General features: G+C 45.2%; 1 protein-coding gene across 1 annotated transcript; it reads left to right on the top strand.

The window, feature by feature from the left end:
• Positions 1–788: 788 nt before the first annotated feature.
• On the top strand, positions 789–4,881 carry LOC119277104 (elongation factor 1-alpha-like). Its single transcript, XM_037558326.1, has 10 exons — positions 789–1,068; positions 1,388–1,430; positions 1,564–1,641; positions 1,744–1,815; positions 1,962–2,078; positions 2,170–2,394; positions 2,884–3,162; positions 3,510–3,583; positions 3,680–3,794; positions 4,406–4,881. The coding sequence occupies exons 3-7, from the start codon at positions 1,564–1,566 to the stop codon at positions 2,998–3,000; spliced, it is 609 nt and encodes a 202-aa protein (XP_037414223.1). The 5' UTR covers positions 789–1,068; positions 1,388–1,430; the 3' UTR covers positions 3,001–3,162; positions 3,510–3,583; positions 3,680–3,794; positions 4,406–4,881.
• The last annotated feature ends 14,188 nt before the right edge of the window (positions 4,882–19,069 follow it).

The following is a 19,069-nucleotide window of genomic DNA, read 5'->3' as shown; positions in this document are numbered from 1 at the left end:
AACCCTAAGCAAAATACCGACGAAAAAATTGGACATGACCTTTGCAAAAAGTCGGACATAGCGAGTGCTAAAAGTTTGACGAAACATAACTTAATCGATGTTTCGCCAAAACATTGGCACTCATCCTCATACCAGCAAATTTGAAAAGAAAAAGCGTGAATCCATTGCGAGCAACACAAGCACTCATTTTAATCAACTTTTACTTGTGTCTATTGTTTAATGAACTTAACTCACTTAGTGTATTCCTAGAACGGAGAATGTGAGTAAGCAATGTATAATGTACCATACCTACGCTATTTATTCAAAAGGGTCAATTAGTGTTTGCCTAGAACATGCTCATCTAGCTAGTCTTATAATCCATAAAACCATCTAAACATGTCAAATCAAACCATCTACAAATTGAACTAGTAGAGGACCACAAATCGAGAAATAAAGATGACAGTCATCCTCCCGGCTCCTCAGCCGTTTGGATCCCTGGCCGTCGGATCGGGTGGCTTGATGAGATCTGGGCCGTTGGATCTTCCTCAGAAATCACCTCATCCGTCGGATTAGATTGAAACAATATTGCAATGAATAGTATTAGAACTGGGATGCCACCGCCTGTAATTCCCAGAGCCTGCGAGGGCATTTTCGTCACTTCACGCGGTTGAAAAAGTCCCCAATAGCGATCCGGGTGAGACCGAGAGCGAGCATCGGGTCGTCCCCCCCCCCTCCCGCCTGCTCTCCTTTATTTCCGTCCCCTCCCACGAAACCCTAGCCGCCGCGCCCTACAGCCGCTTGACGCCACCGCGCCCTCCTCCTCCTTCCACCTCCTGGCCGGCGCCCAACCACCGCGCCCTCTCACTCCTCCTGCCGCCAACCTCTCCCTAGGCGGCGGCCAGATCTGCCACGGCCAGGGCCAACCACCGCGCCCTCTCCCTCCTCCTGCTACGGCCTCTCCCTAGGCGACGGCCTGTTTTGCCACGACCACGACCACGGCAGGGGCTTCTGGATCCGCGCCGCCGTCGAGCTGGACGCGACCATCGACCTCGGACCACACCGCCACAGCCATGGATGCACCATATCAAGGTCTCCTCCCCCGCCCCCTATTCTTCTTCTTCTCCTTCTCTATCTCTCTCAATCCCTGATGTGTTTCGATTTAGTAGGCTTGGTTCCCTCTGTGATCATGATGCGTGTAGAACAGCAGCTGCTGCTAGCCTTGTTTGTTGCCACCAACAATTATGCTTAGTGCCTCTCTGGTTTCAATTTTTCTTCAAACCTTTAAGTTATTTGCTAGGCATATCATCTAATCTAATTTACCTACAGTCAAGTGCACCCCATCGATCGAATCAATAGAAGAATATATGGTATTAGAATCCTTCAGTGATTTTTTGTGTTGTTTTGACAGCACTAGGCATCAGACTTATGGAGGAGTAGGGTCAACAAATAAGGTAGAGATGAACTCTTGGCTTGAAAGTTGAAGGATTTTTATCCTATGAGCATTATTGTGAAGGCACTTCATGTGTATTTGCACAAAGCTCTGTTCTCCTAACAGAAACCTCTTCTTTTTCTGCATAAGAGGAGATGCTAGACCCCTTTGCACTGGTTAAGGATGAAGTGTCGGAAATCTCGAACAGACTGCGTTTGACGGTGGTATCTGAGGTTCATGCTCTAAACTGCACCCCTATCCTGAATTATACCGTGCGCATTGTGTGCTTTGTGGCTTTGTTAACCTTGTATCTCCGACATGGATCATGACTGCAGGTACCTGAATTGACATCAGCAGCTGGACACTTCTTCAGAGCTGGAGCTGAAGGGAAAAGAACATGCCCTACTGTAAGTCCATACTTCAGGGTGGTACTGAATATCCTGTTATTACATCAAGGCACGTGTTGCTGTTTGCTTAGACACATAAGCATATACATGATGTATGTACCTGTCCTTATCGCATCAGCGTAAGTTATTGATAATCGGCGTGCCAGGTTCTACTACTGATGGCCTCGGCTATAAGAACAGACACTCTTGACTCGGTTGTTGTTTCAAGGAGCGAGCTTCATGCAAGACAGATGCACATTGCTGAGATAACTGAAATAATTCATGTACACATCATAATTATTTCTTATTTACTTGAGGTCTCTAATATAACAGGATTATTTATTTCACTGACTTGTTGATATTGCCCTTTGGAAGTTTGAGACCACCAAGTACTCCTGCACTGTCATTGATGCTCCTGGACACCGTGATTTCATCAAGAACATGATCACTGGGACCTCCCGGGCTGATTTTGCGGTGCTTATCATTGAATCCACCACTGGTGGTTTTGAGGCTGGTATCTCCAATGATGTCCAGACCCGTGAGCATGCTCTCCTTGCTTTCACTCTTGGCGTCAGGCAGATGATCTGCTGCTGCAACAAGGTAATATTTCAATGGTAGTTATTGTTGCTTGCTTGTTAATTGATCCATTTAACTCAGTGTTGGTGTTTATACTTATTGAATGATGTGCTTCTGCTTGTAGATAGAGTTCTCTATCTTTTTTGCGAATAGAGTTCTCTAATTTGCACTACTGCCCCCAAACAAATTAAACTATGTTACTTGAAATATCTTGTTGCAAATATATTTGGTTCCTGCATTTATACTATTTGAATTTGAAATGACATATGGTGCTGCCAGTATCGCTTCTTACATTTTTTTAAATGTGGAGGTTAATGATATTGTCTCCTTGATAGATCTGTCTATTGCTCTCTATAGTTGGCTTTGATCTGACCATTTTTCTCTGTATTTGTCTGAATTTGCATGCCTATACTCTGCTCTAAGTACTTCTATTTGTTTAATATCCAATATGCAATTGTTTTGAATGGTTTGAGGTGTGTATGCTCTAATGAATATTGTGTTTGTTTGGTGCAGATAGATGCTACTACCCCAAAGTACTCCAGGGCTCGCTACTTTGAAATTGTCAATGAAGTTAGCTACTACTTGAAGAAGGTGGGCTACAATCCTGCCTGTTCACCAGCTGCCTGTTAATGGATGGACCCCCCTGCTTGTTCCATTCACCAGCTGAATCCTGCTCCTGCTGCTAGCTCCCAGCCTTATTCCATTGGTTGATTTTATGTATGATAGTGTTGATAAGACACTAAGTTGTATGCAGATCTACAAAAGTATATAATACTTTTGATTGTGGTGTAGGTAATATGGCCTTTTTAGTGCATATATCTAGCTCCAATTGGTTAATTTGTCAAGGCTGCTACACGTGATTTTATCTTACATTGGCATCACTTATCTTATGTTTAATAGTAACATACTGCATATAGAGCTTGCTGCTCCCCCCCCCCCTCTACCCATATATTTATTGATCGACAAAGCTAATCCCTTTGTTTATCATCAAAGTTAGTGCATTTATTGAATTGAAAAGAAATAGCTCAAATGGCTACATGTGCATGAATTAAAGCTTTCATGACATTATTTTGCAGCAATGCATTTTATTGTATGCAGGACATGCATCCTTTAACTAAATTCATCTTTTTTTGATGTAGTTTTTTGTTATTTGAAAGCAACTGACGACTCTATCAATCAGTGCACGAAGAAATCTATTTCTAAGTATCCTAAGGTGTCTGTTCACCCTTTTCTATTATCTAAGTAAATGTGAATGTTTGTTTACCTTTCAAGTCTTGATTCGCGTTGTGGTTCATGGTCTTTATTTCAGGTGATAAGAATTGTGATTGACTCAGTAGGAGGAGCATGAGCAGTGGTGGAAGCAGGACCATGCGGGCTTGGACCAGGTCGCGGCACCAGATGTGGAAGATTAAGGCCTTTGCCAGGTGTGCTCTCTCTCTCTCTCTCTCTCCACCACTGCTGGATCCAAGTCACTCGACAAATTGTCGATGTGTGGCACTTCCTTGGATTGTTTTATTTCGTTCATTGTGAGATTTTCGGTGCATGATTGATAGGAGCTCAAAGTAATGCATCGAAGTAAGGAAAATCCAAAAATGGGACCACCTTACTGAGATGTAATAATGGATCTCTCTGCATTTTTCTGTTGATAGGAGCAACCCTTGTCAGAAACAGAAAAAATCCATGGATATTATGCTAGCTCATAAGAAGATCCTATAGAATCGGCTAGCTCGGCCACTTTGACTGATTTAAAGAACACGTGGATGATATATGTAGATGATGCAAACCTATCTGAGCTAAGGGCCTGTCAGACAAAGCTGACAGCTTCCTCATGGGCAATGATTATTGAAAGCCATGCAAGTGATTAAAAGAAGTTATCCATTCTAACCAGCCAAATTGAAAGGATTATAATAAAGACACTAAACCCAAAGACTAAAAAACAATATAAATGCTTGCTCTGTTCCACAGGTGCTCTCCGTTCTTCATGAGCCCATTAATAAATCCCATGTATATCGCCCCCTGACGGTTATGTTTCCAGGAAATGCAAACTGCGGCAGACGAGCACACTCCTCCAGAGAGACAGGGTATATTCTAAAATTTGTGTATGGATTTTGGGTGGTGATTACTCAAGAAGGATACCACATTTATTTGTTGTCTAAACAATTTGACAGCGAACACACTAGGAGAGAATTTGCATACACTGCACCTAAAGATTTATTTGGAAACTGTCATCATGCCCAGGCAGAAGAAAGGATACATCAGTCGACTAAATCATTTTGCAATATATCTATGTCCCACGTGTAGTAGCCATCACCAATTCTATTTCTGATCCACAACTTTCAAATCTATAGAAGTAGGGGTCTGACTGAGTCAAAGATAATGGTACATCGAGCTGGCTATCTAAGTTACTATCTTATCTAAGATGTAATTGATGCTTTCTTTTGCCCAATAGTATGTATTTCGATGGATTAACTTTTGTGTTAGTCATGTTTCCATGGATTAACTATTTGTGTTTGTCATGTAAAACTATGTGTCCTATGACATGTGACTTGCTATGCACCTGTAATGTCACTGCCACTTGCTGCTTTTGCTACTCTTTAACAATGAACTTTATGTCATGTTGCTCTTGAACAGGCTAAAATACTTCTGTTTTGGGCATGTAAATGAAATTATTGTATTACTAAACATGATAAGCTTGCCCCATATGCTTAGCCTGGGTTACTACTGACTTAGCATTATCTGCTTGACCAAAACGTTGACACCAGCCCTCTCGCGCCAAGGCGCGATCCCGATCTAGTTGGTATGGTGGTGTGGAACCCTAGCTGATAGCTTGCTACTGATTACTGAAGTGAATAGGGAGAGGGAGAGGGTGCTCTTCTCACTAGAGAGAAGGGGCTCACGGGCACGACAACGGCGCGGTGGAGGCGGCGACGCGGGCAGGAATGACGGCGCTAGAAGCGCACTTCCACGGCAGCTCAGTGAAGGAAGCGGCGGGGATGGGCACGGCGGCAATGCGGCGGAGGAGGCGGCGCGGTCCGCGGTTACGGAAATATCGATTTTCGAGGGGGTTGGATTTGTGGGAAATGGAGATAGTGTCGAGCGGCGAAGGGGCACGGTCGATTTGTTTTCGGTGAAATTCCATGTGGTAGGCAGTGGGTTAAGCCCGCCACTGCTAAGTCTTAGTTGTGGCGGGCCCTGCGCATCGCCCGACACTGTTATTTATTTTGCATATGTGAGTAATTTAATTGTTCAGTTCAAAATAACATGCTTAAATTTGGCCACTTTTTCAAACCTTCACTATGTTTAATACACACCATTGGAAGTCTCATGCTTAAATTTAAAACCTTTTGAGTTGGTTTGCTATTTTTGAAGCATTAACTCTTTTTCAGGCACTAAAAAGGGTGAGTGCATTTCCGTTCAACATAACATACAAACGAGCTCGCAAATGGATGAAACTTGGCACAGTGTTTTATAGGACCCATGTAGGGTGTGTGATAAACTTTGAGAGTGATAGGGCAAAAGCTTGATGCACTTCGTGGCGAACTCAACACTCTCCTACGAAGTATCAGAGTTTCAAATGAATACCACCGCCTTCCACATACAACTCAATTTTTCTACATCATTTTGACTTAATTCTTTTACTATGTTTAATGCACATCATTGGAAGTCCTGTGCTCAAATTTTAGAACTTTTATGAGTTGGTTTGCTATTTTTGAAGCATTAATTGATTTTCTCGCCACTAAAAAGGACTAAACACATTTTCGTTCGACATAATGTGCAAACGAGCTCGAAAATGGATGAAACTTGGCATAGAGTGTCTTCATAGGACACCTGAAGGGTGTGGTAAAAATTTGAGAGTGTTATGACAAAAAATTGATGTCTTTCATGTACAAACTAAACACTCTCCCGTGAAGTATTATGGTTTCGAACGGAAATCATCGTCTTTCACACACATCTCAATTTTCCACATCATTTCAACTTCAAAGTTTTACTATGTTTAAAACACACCATTGGGAGTTCCATTCTCAAAATTTAGAACCTTTTGAGTTGGTTTTTTTTTTGAAGCATTAATTGATTTTCCGGCCCCTAAAAAGGGCAGTACGCATTTCCATTCAACATAACGTGCACAAGAGTTCTACAAAGGTGTCTTCGTATGACCCTTGTAGGGTGTTGGCATGGTGTCTTCATAGGACCCTTGTAAGGTGTCATAAAATTTGAGAGCATTACGGGAAAAACTTAATGCACTTTGTGTACAAACTGAACGCTCTTGAATGAAGTATTAGAGTTTCGCATGGAAACCACCGCCTTTCAAAGACAACTCGGTTTTTCTACATCATTTTAACTATTCCGTGTTTAGTAAATATGATTTGTTTCAACCATATTTCTTACTTACTATATCTATGGTTGGGCGCCCACCACTGCTAAATTTGGAAAATTTGGCGCAGGCTAACAAAAATATTGCTGTGGCGGGCAAACTTTTCGCCCGCCATTGGTGGATGACAAACCAGTGGCGGGCTAAAGTTTGTCGCCCTCCACTGCTTCTTTTATGCCACGACTAAATTTGTACAAATTTATGATTGTCGGCTGGCTTTTTTTGCCCGCCGCTGTTGTCCAGCGATAGATTTTACCCACCACTAATTTGAGCCCACTTATAAGACTTTTCCCAATAGTGTTAGAGGCGCGCCGAACATGCCACACAAATTACTTCCATGCTACTATCAGATGGGCCTGACTTAGGGCCCCAATAGTGGAGCCCACTTAATATACGAAAATGTTAACGCCCACACGTGTGGGCGTTCACCACTCCGTCCACACGCAAGCATCGCCGTTGGTTTCGTTTTGCACGATTCTTGGAGCAAAAGGGCTGGTTTTCGGCGCCACGTTGGACGATTCTAGTGTGCGGTGTGCGAGTGGGTTCGCCCGCACGGTAGTTGCCATCCCGCGGTCAGCGGTTGCCACTGAGAGGCGTGCGGTGGAACTGCCATGCGCCCGCACGCCACGGTCCGACCGCAGTTGACGTCAAACACGTCGCACACCCCTCCACCCTCTCCCTCACGGTTCCATTCACTCTCCCCCGCGTCGCATTTACTGGCACAACCCACTCGCATTACAGTACACTGGAGGAGAAGGCGAGGGGAGAAGGCGACGGCGGAGGCGGGACAGTCGACGGTGTTCGCGGGTGTTGGTGGTGCTCGTCGGAGCGGAGCGGCGTCGCCGGAACGCGTGCGGGTCGAAGGTAATGCTCGCTTCATCTATCGCATACCCTCCCTAATTTTGTTCCCCTCTTTCCTCCCTGTTCGATTTCTAGATCCATTCCTAGAAATTCCGGCGATTCGGCGGTGCGCCGGCGTTCCCGCCACTGCGGCGGTGCGCCATAGTTGTGTGCCTGCCGTTGCTTCGTGGGAGTGAGCAGTTTCGTCGCCGCCGCTGCGGCGGCATCGTCGGTGAGGCTATGCCTACTCGTAGGCAACGCATTAGTCTTGCATTTGGATTTTGAGAGTTGTCCGCCGGGTTGTTTTGGTGCGGGTTGGTTCGAAATTTGGGGTTGCAGCCATTTCGCGCGAGAATTGTAAGGGTGATTTTGAGGTTGAAGCAGTTGCCATTGAAACCTAGACCTAGTCTAGTTTTGGGGTTGAAACTGCAGACTGTGGCGAAATTGGCAGTATGATTGAACGTGAACAAATGTGCGGCAACTAAACTACCTGAAGAAACGTGGTAGTTGCCACAAACGTGTTCTCCCATGTGGCAACAGATTTCCGAAAATGACTGTCATAGTTGCCACCCCAAAACGAGGTGGCAACTAATTTCATTTGAACTCCTGTGGCAGTTGCCACACGCATGCTCTTCCCATGTGGCAAATTTAATTCTGCTGAACTTGTACGATAAGTAACCAGAAAAAATATGCTTTCTGAATGTGGCAACTATGGCAGTATGACCGAACGTGAACAGGTGTGTGGCAACTAAACTACATGAACAAATGTGGCAGTTGCCACAAATGTGTTCTCTTCTGCGGCAACATATTTTCTGAAACTGACTGTCATAGTTGCCACAAATGTGTTCAAGCTCACACACAAGGGGGGCAACTAAATTTTACTGAATGAATGAGATAGTTGCCACATACACGCTCTTGAACGAGGCAAACTGATTTTTTTACTGAATTTACATAATAGTAACCTCAAACATTCTTTTTCATTTGTGAGACTTGTTTTTTTTTCTGAATTATTTGTGACAGTTTCCAAACTTTGATAGTTGCCACAATCGGTAGAACTGGACGGAACTAATGTGCACATCGAGTTGGCGTGTTTGCCACTTTGGATTTTGTATAATCATGTTGCAATACAGTATGTGAACAAAATGTCTGTTGCCACAATACAGATATGACAGTGTGGCAAACTGGCTGCATAGTATGGCAACCACATTTGCATTCAAATAGTTAATATTTTTCTGCTAGGTGGCAACTGCTTACCCATTGCATTTTACATTTTCGCCATTAACAATTTGGTCTGTTCCTACATCAGCAGAATGGCTCGTGGCGATCATCAAAGTGATGATGACGATTTCATGGATCCACCTCAACGTAACCAGGCAACTGGACGGAGAAAAGAGGGCGATGAGGTAACTGTCCGCACACCCGCCCCCCTCCTCCTGATTTATGTTATTTGTTGGCAGCTAGATCTTTTTTATAGTCGTCCATCATGAACTAAATTTTCATAACATTGCAAAAACATGGCAACAGCTCAACACTTTTGTGTTTGTTTTTTGCAGAAGAAGAAACGTATTCGCAACAGAGCCTCCCAGGAACGTCTGACCGTGTTGATTGACAAATTCACTGACGATCAAAAGGGAGCTGCTGCTGAGATGGGTATGCAGGTTCTGATGGATGTCCGGTGTACGAACCTTGTCAACCCGGTATGCGACTGGCTTGGTGAGATATACGATCCCGCCTCCAGGGAATTCGTGATCCCGGGACGGGGAAGACTTCCATTGAATGAGGAATCCGTGTTCTGCACTTCGGGTGTGCCTCGGGGACATATCAAAGTCCCGTACGAGGTTAATAATGAGATCGAGGAAGAGCTGTCGCCCGTTTGTTTCCTGGGTTGGAGGCAATGCCGAACACGTCTGTACTGGCAGATTCTCTGCAGGACATGACGACGCACGGAGAAGTTTTCAAGATGAAGCTACTCATGTACCTCATCTCAGCTGTTTTCGCGCCGACCACTTCTCTTCGCCCAAGCAACAAATGTTTCCCCATCCTGGTGAATGATCCATGCTTGCTACTGCCAGTGTTTTCGTTGCGTTTCTTCCGTTTTGATTTTTTGACGCGGCAAACTTTTTTGCCCTGAAATTTTGTGTGGTGCAGGCGAATCTGAAAAACGTGAAGAGTATGAACTGGTGTAAGTTTATTGCCGACTTTCTCCACGATGCTTTCAAAAACAAGATGTACCAGAAGGGTTGTCGTATGCACTTAATGGTATTTATTTTCACCAGATCTCTGTGTGAACTCTTTGTTTATAACGTACTTTTATTTCATGCATGACAATCTGGTCATAACAAGATGGCAACTGCCATAGTGACAATGTGGCAACTGCCATAATGACAACGTGGCAACTGTCATACTGACAATGTGGCAACTACCTTCATATTAGCATGGCAACTGCTATCACAGTAGGATGACAATTGCCATCACACTTTGATGGCAACTAACACATACATATTATCGTTGGATCATACATTATCCTGCTCTTTTTTTTCTGAACTACAAATTAACCACGATGGCAACTGATATTTTCTTTTCTTTGCAAAATTGTTTTAAATCAGCTCATGTATGTCGACTCTCTTGATCTGTCCACCGTGGATTTCACCGGGATAGGAGGCCCGCCGCCTACTCACAAGTTTGCTGTTTCTGCGTGGACCATCAGCGCTGTCAAGGCTGTGCTTGCCGCAGACAGGGCAACTGATGGCACATATGGAAAACTACAGGTTAGTTTTTGTTTATGTCTTTTTCACACGGCATGCTTACAAATTTGACATGACGCAACCGTCCGTGGTTTATAAGGCATGCTTACAATTTCTTTTTTTGTTTTTTCATAGCTGATGGCCAAGCATGCTATAGACTACAGCGTGTTTGGGGGGCCTCAAAAATTTGAAAAGTGGATGGACGTGCACTCAGCTCCGTCTTGCCCTTCTGAGGTAATCAAAATGTCCACATCTACGGTTTGCCATGGATTACATGTTGATGTCGCGGAAGCGAATGCAGTACGGGTGTTGTTTTGTTGATGCTTCTTGTTTTCGTGCACAGGCGAGGGCACCAGTGGAGCATCTAATTGGGCAGTTCGCATCCGGAATGATCGGCCTACTCAGGAAGTTGGTTGAGGGGTGGACGTCCCTCAGTGCCTCTGACAGCGACGCGGTTGCGAGGCAGTTCACTTCATTTGTCCCAAAACATACACATCGGCCAACCGGTTGCCGTGGCCGGTATGACTACAACAGCTCCCAAGAGCCCGGTGACACATAGGATGATGTGGATGGAGACGCTGGCCTCAGCAAGGACGACGACGATGACACCGATGACGATGAACACGCTGAAGTTCGCACATGCGGCAACAAGGGCAAGGATGCAACAGGTGCCCACCCACCGGAGAAAGTGAAAGAACATACGGCTGCGAGAGGCGAGGGGGTTTTGCCATCAAGGAGGGGGAGGGCTCCAGAGGATGTTGGGCAGGGTTCTGCTGGCAAGAGGTCTAGGATCGACCCCGTAGCTGCCAGGAAGAGGTTCGACTCTCAATTTTAGTTTTCTGCTGTGTATCTTTTCTTTGGAACAATCTCATCCATTTCTTTTGCACTTGTTTTTTGTCAAGCGCGGCAATTAGTTTGTTGTCTGACAATTGCCACCTTCTTTTTTCCTTCCATCTGTTGCGTGCAGTGAGCCGACCGCTGGTGGACGAGCAGCTATGAAGAAACAGGCGCCAACGCCAACCCGTGTTTCTGCTCGCTTGAACAAAGGTGCCCCCATTGCCGGTGACATCACTTCCACCAGGTCTTCTGCTCGTACGACGACGACCAACACCGGGGATCCTGTCGTGTTGCCTGACCTGAGGAAGGCAGTCAAGAAGTAGGTTTCTCCATGTGCTTTTCATTTGAGATAGCGGTTTTTTTCTTGATTTTTCAATGCAACTGGTCTGCTTTGTCACATGTTCTTCTGTTATCATCCCCCACGAGGCAACTGCTGTTTTTCCAAATGATTTCTTCCTTCATTTTTTAAATGTATGGCAACTCCTATTATCTTTACATGGCAACTGGCATCTAGGCCAAATGGCAACTATTTCTGTACCTAATGGCAACTGTCATCTTTTTTTTACCATTTTCTTCTGAGAGTTCATCCCCCACCTAATTTTGAAACTGCATTCCTCACAGATCAGACATTTTCTATCATTCCTTTCAATTTGCCTAACTTTGATAACTGCTGCTGTATGGCAACTGCTAACTATGGCACATGGCAACTCATGACCCCCTTACATGGCAACTACCAGCTTTTTCCACTTGTTTTTTAGTTTTTTAATGCTTCTATCATTGCAAACATATTTTTTTGTCCATTTTTTTCATACCATTTTTCACGTGCTTTTTTCCTTTGCAGGGTGAAGAAGACTACTACGCGCGGGGCCAAGCATATCAGTAGAGACCCACTCGAACGCCTGCATTCAAAGTTGTCAACAGGTGGCAACTCAGATGTACATGAGGCGCCAGGCGACAATACTGCTGCTGCACCGTCAACTGCTCCCACTAACTCTGATGCAAGTGGCCGACCATCTCCGCCAGCTGCAGATGTGCAGGCTAGAACAACAGGCATCCGTACATCGGGGAGTGACGAGTCGGTATCCGCCAGGACAACTGAAATATTGCCAACTCTTCTGGCAATGAAGGATACTGCTGTGAGCCATGCCACCCCATCAACAAGCGTCGAAGTGGATGCTCCCGAGACCAACCTAGGCAAGGAAGATTCCCGCTCATCTGACACTGATTCCAAGCGCGTGCCTGGTGTCTCACCTGTGTCCATGACAGAAGCGGCTGAGGCGGCACTTCACAAGGATATGCCATCTGCAGATGAGAATCCTGGCACAACAGCTCCAGCTCCTGTCGGTGGAGATACTGCTAAGGCGACCGTTCCACGTGCTGGTCTTCCACCTAGGCGTCGTAGCCCCCGCAAGCAATCAATAGACACACCCAACGCTCCGGCTGTAGCTAGGAGCAGGAGAGACGAATCTGGTTATGTTCCTGCGTCCACACTGTTCCCGCCATCTGCAAAAATCAATGTGATGGAGAAACCGCAAGACCGGAGCACAACTGATGCAGGTGTCAAGCCGGGCACGAGTGACGCAGAGGAACGCCCGGAGCAGACTGCGCCTTCACCCGCAGCGGAAATCCCCAGCATAAATCTGCGCACTTCCAGGCTCCCAGTCAATGTCGGTGTCCCCTACAGTCCAAACAAGAAGATTGTCATGAAAGCTGCGGCTGAGACCGCTGACAACACGCCCCGCCCTGCAAATAAGGACGATCATTTTGTAGCGGCCGATTCAGATATGCTTGTCGATCTTTCACCCTTGGATTCTGCCCCGAAAGTCGTTCGTGGTCCGGCCAGTAGGAATGAGAGGCACCCAATGGCCTTTACCCCACCGAGCTTCAGCCTCGGCGTCAGTCAAGATCAACCGGTGGTGCACGATCCTCTACCAGTTGCCTTTGCTTTCCCAGGAGGCATGCCCGCAATGATGGCGCAGCCAATGGTCGAGGGCAGGAAGGCTGTCAAGTTCGCAGAGCCAATTGTGCAAGGTACACTCATCACGCACTTACGATTTTCTTGTATACATGTTTGTAGTTTGACTTTTGTCCCAATCACATTCTTTGGGGGTCCTCACTTGTGACGGCAACTGCCATGTGACGACATGGCAACTGGATTTGATGCACCATGTCACCTACGTTTTTTTCTTGCTGCCATGCTGCGTTTGACATTTGGGCAAGCACGTGGCAACTGAAGTTATTTCAACATGGCAACTGTAGTTACTGTCACATGGCAAATACAGTTCAGTACACATGGCAACTGGATTTGCCACATCATGCCACCTCCATTTTTTCTACCATGCTGCATTTTTTCATACGGCATTCACATGGCAAGTGGAGCCGACACAACATGGCAACTGCAGTTGCTGTGGCATGGTACCTACAGTACAACTAGGTGGCAACTACAGTGCAACTACATGGCAATTGTATTTGCTATGTCATAGCGACTGTAGTTGGACCACCCATGGCAACTGCCCCACTTTTTCTACCTACATATCACATCATGGACCTTTACCTCCTCACAATCCATCTGTTTTTGGATTTTATATGTATCCTAACCCACTTTTTTTATATTCATTGCAGCCACCCCTGAGGAGATTTCACCGTCACTTGATGAAGTTTACCGCATGATCGAGGAGACAACATTGCAGAGGAGTTCCTCACGAGGGCAAGGGCAATCAAGTTCCAATGCGCCTGCAGATACGGTATCTGAGGATACCATTAGGAGTGTCACCCCTGGTCCTGTGAGGCAGCAGAGGGTAGTTCACCCACCCCCCGCGGAAGACTACGAGCCCGAATTCAGGGCCACTAAGGAACAGACCCAGCTGTACGATATCGTCAAGCATTTTGGAAATGCAAGGACCAACAGCAAGCACATGAAGGAGCTGAAAGCGTAAATTACCATACCCCATAATCTCTCATGTTGCTTGCTCTTTTTTACCATTTATCTACTTCGTACTTTTTATAAATGATCCGCTTACGTTTTAGTTCTTTCATATATTTTTTTTACTTAGTAGGCATGATTCTTCCATGCTATATCATTTTCATACAGCTCATGTTTGGACAGAACGAAAGTCATTCAGTGCGGAGCGACGTACGTCGACCTGGGTGATCTTGCCGAGTCCATGAGGCCAAACGGAAAAATGTCGACGAATGTAGTTGCATGCGGGATCGACTACATCAACAATCACACCGATGTATGCGCCGACAAGATAATCATGCATTACAGTGTGACCTGCAAAATATGGGATGGTGACTTCCACCACAAAATCCTGAGGAACAATTTTGCACAACACGGTGACTTCAAGCTCACAACTGAAGAAATATGTGAGTACTCCTTTCCTGTCTGCACCGTTTTTTCACATGGCGTGGTTTTTTGCCAGAACCTGTACTTGTGTTTGTGTGGTAGAAGTTTTCATGTGGCAACAGTTGCCGTGCACACTGACTTCTTGATTTTTTGTATCCCCATGCAAACTATGTGGCAACTTGATAGTAAAATACATGGCTCATTTTGTTCATACAATGGACGGCAACTTTCTTTCAACTATTCCCACCCATAATCAAACATTTCTACGTGATTCTAATTTTTTGTCCCTCTGTTGTTCTTTCATGTGAACTTTGTATCTCATTTCTTCACTTTTTTAAATGCAGGTCATGTTCCCCATGTTCCAGGAGCTTGCACCACACGACCGACACGACAAGTGTGGTCACCACTATGCGGTCTGTCTTGACCTGAAGAACCAACGTATCGAGGTGCTTGATTCAATCCGTTCGGAAGCTGATGCAGACCTTACTACGCATGCTAAACTCTTCATCAAGAACCTCAAAGAGACTTGGAACCGTCACTACGAATATTCAAAGGTCCAGATCAGGCATTTCCCGACTGAGTATGTGGCGACTGTGAAGCAAGGGAACACATAATTTCTTTTAACCCGCTCCTTCATGTGCCATTTTTACATCAATCCACCCCCTCTTTTTGTTGACACATCTGAACTGAAGTCCATCTTTGCTGCAGCTGTCCATTTTGCGTGTTCACCTGAACTCTTTTTCCTCGTGCAGGACGGACTGTGGCTTTCACGCGCTGGAATACTTTGCAAAGTGGGAAGGCAGAATTGTCCCCGCTATCACAGATGCAACGGTCGTTGAGCTCCGAAAAATCTGCACATGGAACTGGCTAACGAATGAAGATTTCAACAAGCGGGCCGGAGCACGCGAGTTCGTGGAGGAAGCTGTCAAGCAAGTCATCAAGAAGTACAAGTGATCACGTGGCGTTACACACCAGACACACACCTTACATTCTGTTGTTGAGGAATGTAAGGTACTATCTCTCTGTTCTTTGTCGAAAACTATGTTTTGTGTGCTACGTTATGACTGCAACCTCGTGTAGCCTACTATGTAATGGTGGCGTGTTAGCGACATTTTTAGTGTTTTCTGTAATACATGTGTGGACGTGAACCTATTTTAGGCGTTACATCAGATATGTTTTTATGTTTATCATTACAACAGTGGTTTCGTCGTTTCTAGCATTGTTTTTTGCTGTTTCGAATGCGTCTGCGATGTTTTCAAAAACAAGATGGCAAATGTAGTTCAACAGACATGGTTAGTGAAAGTCATCATCATTTTTTCATTTTTGGCTGTTTTGCTTGTTCTTTTTCATCGCTAATTGCACCGGCTAGCATTGGGTAGGTTTATCATGTAGCCATAACGTTTGCTGCGGTTTATGCACGTTTACGCTTTTTTTCCAACTTGTTTTCCCATACATTGCACACAACACACTACGTGCTTCTAAACCGCATCGTATTTGTCATGGGGATATATGCCATGCAGAGTCATTACAAAAAGCATCCGGAAATTTTCAGTACAGCTAACATGGCAGATACATCATAAATAACATGGCAGATCCAGTACAACTTACATGGCAAATCCAGTACAACTAACATGGCAGATCCAGTACAACTAACATGGCATATTTAGTATAAAGTAGCATGGAATATTTAGTATAAAATAGCATGGCTTATCTAGTATAAAATAGCATGGCATATTTGGTATAAAATAGCATGGCAGATTAACTACACATAACATGGCAGATTAAGTACCCATAACATGGCAAATGCATTTATCCATTCAATGAATTTTCCTTCTACTTCTGTCCCCCCTCAAGAGTCATTCTCCCAATTAAAAAAAATCCCATCGTATAGGGGTACAAAACAAAATGTCCACATGAACCATGTCACAGCGCCCCAATTTTTGCTCATGGATTGCCCGCCCCTTTCTTCGTTTTCTTGTGTTTTGCTTGAATCTCCAGTCCCGACTTGTACCTTATCTCTCTCGAACGACCCTTTGTGATGGAACGGGGTGGGTTCCTGACCTGGGTTTGTGTGCTTGCTGTTCCAGATCCTATCTCCGAGTTTTCAGACGATGGCCCCGTGGATGAAGGCACACTTGATGTGCGGGGGAACCGGTGTAAGGCTTCCTCGGCTTTCCTTTTTTTGATCTCATCAAGCTCTCTTTTCAGTGCCTTCCTGTGTTTTTCTGCGACTCTCGCTGTGTCATCACTCTTGCACGCTTCATCAATTAGCTCAGCATAGTTCTTTGTCAGCACAACGTGCCTCACGGCTTCCATGGTTGACTCAGGTCTCTCGTCATGCACAGCCAGAACTGCGTGTGTTGTCTGCGGCGCCAACGCGTCGTCAGCGTCCCAAGTCCATCGCCTCCTTATGAAATGGCGGGGCATGCGTGTCACAGCGTTCATGTCCATGACTTTTAGTATGTGACAGCACACAATGCCGTCCCGTTCGAATTTGCAGCATTGGCAGTAGTACTCGCCTTCGCCTATCGAGGCTCTGACGAAGTAGTTCCTTCCTTTGTCCGCGTCTTCAGGTTCTGAATCTGACATGCCCAAAATAGAACACACCTTGAACGTATGTTCATCCACCCGGAAAGCCGTGAACATGCTGGCACGCTTTATTTCTTCCTGGAATCTGCAAGTTTTGTGTGTTTTCTGTTAAACTTTCGTGCGATCTTTTTCTTGTACACCCTTATGTTGTCATGGAAATAGAAATACATTTTGTTTGAACATGGCAAACATAGTTCATTGAACATGGCAAATATATTACGTTGAACATGGCAAATGCAGTACACTACACATGGCAAATGCATTACAACATACATGGCAATTGCAGTACAACAGACATGGCAATTGCAGTACATTTTCAACTGGATATCGTCATTTCCACACCAACATTCCCCAATGGAAGCACATTGCATAAAACATGGCAACTGCATTTTTATTAAACATGGCATCTACAGCCGAGTAAACATGTCAATTGCATTTCAAAAAAAAGGGCAGATGCATTTCATTAAACATAGCAACTGCATTTCAGCATATGTGTCGCCAATATAACATTTTTTTTAGCATTTTTTGACATTGGCATTTGCATGCCAACATGCTCCAATGGAAGCACAGCGCATAAAACATGGCAACTGCACTTCATTCAACAAGGGAAATGCACCCGAGCAAGTATGCCAAAACAAAATTTTCATTTTAACATGGCAACTGCATCTGAGTAAGCATGGCAAACAGTATTTCATTAAACATGGCAGCTGCATGTCATGGCAACTGCATTGCACTCTATAAGGCCCCTACTGACTTGGTGCTTTTTATGCAAATAAGACTGTAATGCAACTGACTTACTTGTTAAAGATCTTGTTGGTGTATATCTTGCTCATTTGCCTCTCCATCGGTAAATACGTTAGCAATTTTGGCTGCTTTAGGGCTGTGGTCGCTTCTTGCTGTAGCTCAGATCCCAGAATTTTTTGTTGCAAAGCTGTGTACTGCTTGGAAAACTGTAGCAATGAGTTGCCAGGGCTGACGTACCGCTTTAAAACAGCATTGAACCCCTCGCTGCGCTGTGTAGTCTGCAGAAAGGGGAAGAAGCACTGCATGAAGTAGGCCGGCACCCAGTACATTCGCTTCTCCCACAGGCTAACAAGAGTCTCGTTGTCCTGGACTTGATGTGTTTCAGTCATGGCCATCTAGCTCCTTTCAAACTCCTCCACCGTCAAGCTGTGGTCCACGCACAGCTCGAATGCCTTGTGCAGCTCTGGACGGTCGGCAAAGAACGGTCCTAGCGTCTCCTTAGCCTTCTTTATAATGTGCCACCTGCAGTGCATGTGCACTGCCAACGGAAAGACCTCCTCTATGCCTGCACGCATGCTGAAATCTTGGTCCGTTATTATGTTCATCGGAGCAAGTCCATCCATGCACTCCAAGAAGGTCTTGAACAGCCAAACGTACCCATCTGTGTCTTCATTCCGGACGAGGCCGCATCCGAACTGCAACGACTGATTGTGGTTATTTATTCCTATGAACGGAGCGCATGGCATCTTGTACATATTGGTGAGGTACGTCGCGTCGAATGAAATGCAATCTCGGAAATGTTTGTAGGCTCTCCTTGCAGCACCATCCACCCAATACATGTTCCTGACACGGTCCTCATCGTCCAACCTTATCCTGTAGAAGAAATCTGGATCTTCCTTTGCTTTCGCATCGAAGTAGGCTATTGTGGCCTCTATGTCTGCCAACTTGCTCTCTCTATGGTACTTGGCCTGTAGGTTTGTGACGTCAGCTGGTATGTACGGCATGCTACTCAGAGTCCCCTTTTTGCTGTGGATGAGAGATAGTATCTGTACCATTCTTGATGGACCGACGTTACAATCATGTAGCAGCTTTACGAATTTCCTTTCGACGGGGGTGAACCCTCTGTGGGCGGTCCGAAATTTCACCAGGTCGAACTTCTTTATAAGTTTGTGGTTGTGCTCGTCAAAATACTCATTGACCACCCATGTTGCTCCATCTACGTTTAGCTTA

Source organism: Triticum dicoccoides, chromosome 3B, assembly GCF_002162155.2.
Source record: "Triticum dicoccoides isolate Atlit2015 ecotype Zavitan chromosome 3B, WEW_v2.0, whole genome shotgun sequence".
Classification (NCBI taxonomy): Eukaryota; Viridiplantae; Streptophyta; class Magnoliopsida; order Poales; family Poaceae; genus Triticum; species Triticum dicoccoides.
The sequence above is the reverse complement of the archived record's forward strand: the minus strand, read 5'-3'. Positions and strand labels throughout refer to the sequence as shown.

Bases quoted from the DNA above. Each gene is read 5' to 3' on its own strand.
- LOC119277104 (XM_037558326.1), top strand. From the start codon at position 1,564: ATGCTAGACCCCTTTGCACTGGTTAAGGATGAAGTGTCGGAAATCTCG. The intron at 1,642-1,743 runs GTTCATGCTCTA...TCATGACTGCAG, and splicing joins GTTTGACGGTGGTATCTGAG to GTACCTGAATTGACATCAGC. The intron at 2,079-2,169 runs GTACACATCATA...GCCCTTTGGAAG, and splicing joins AGATAACTGAAATAATTCAT to TTTGAGACCACCAAGTACTC.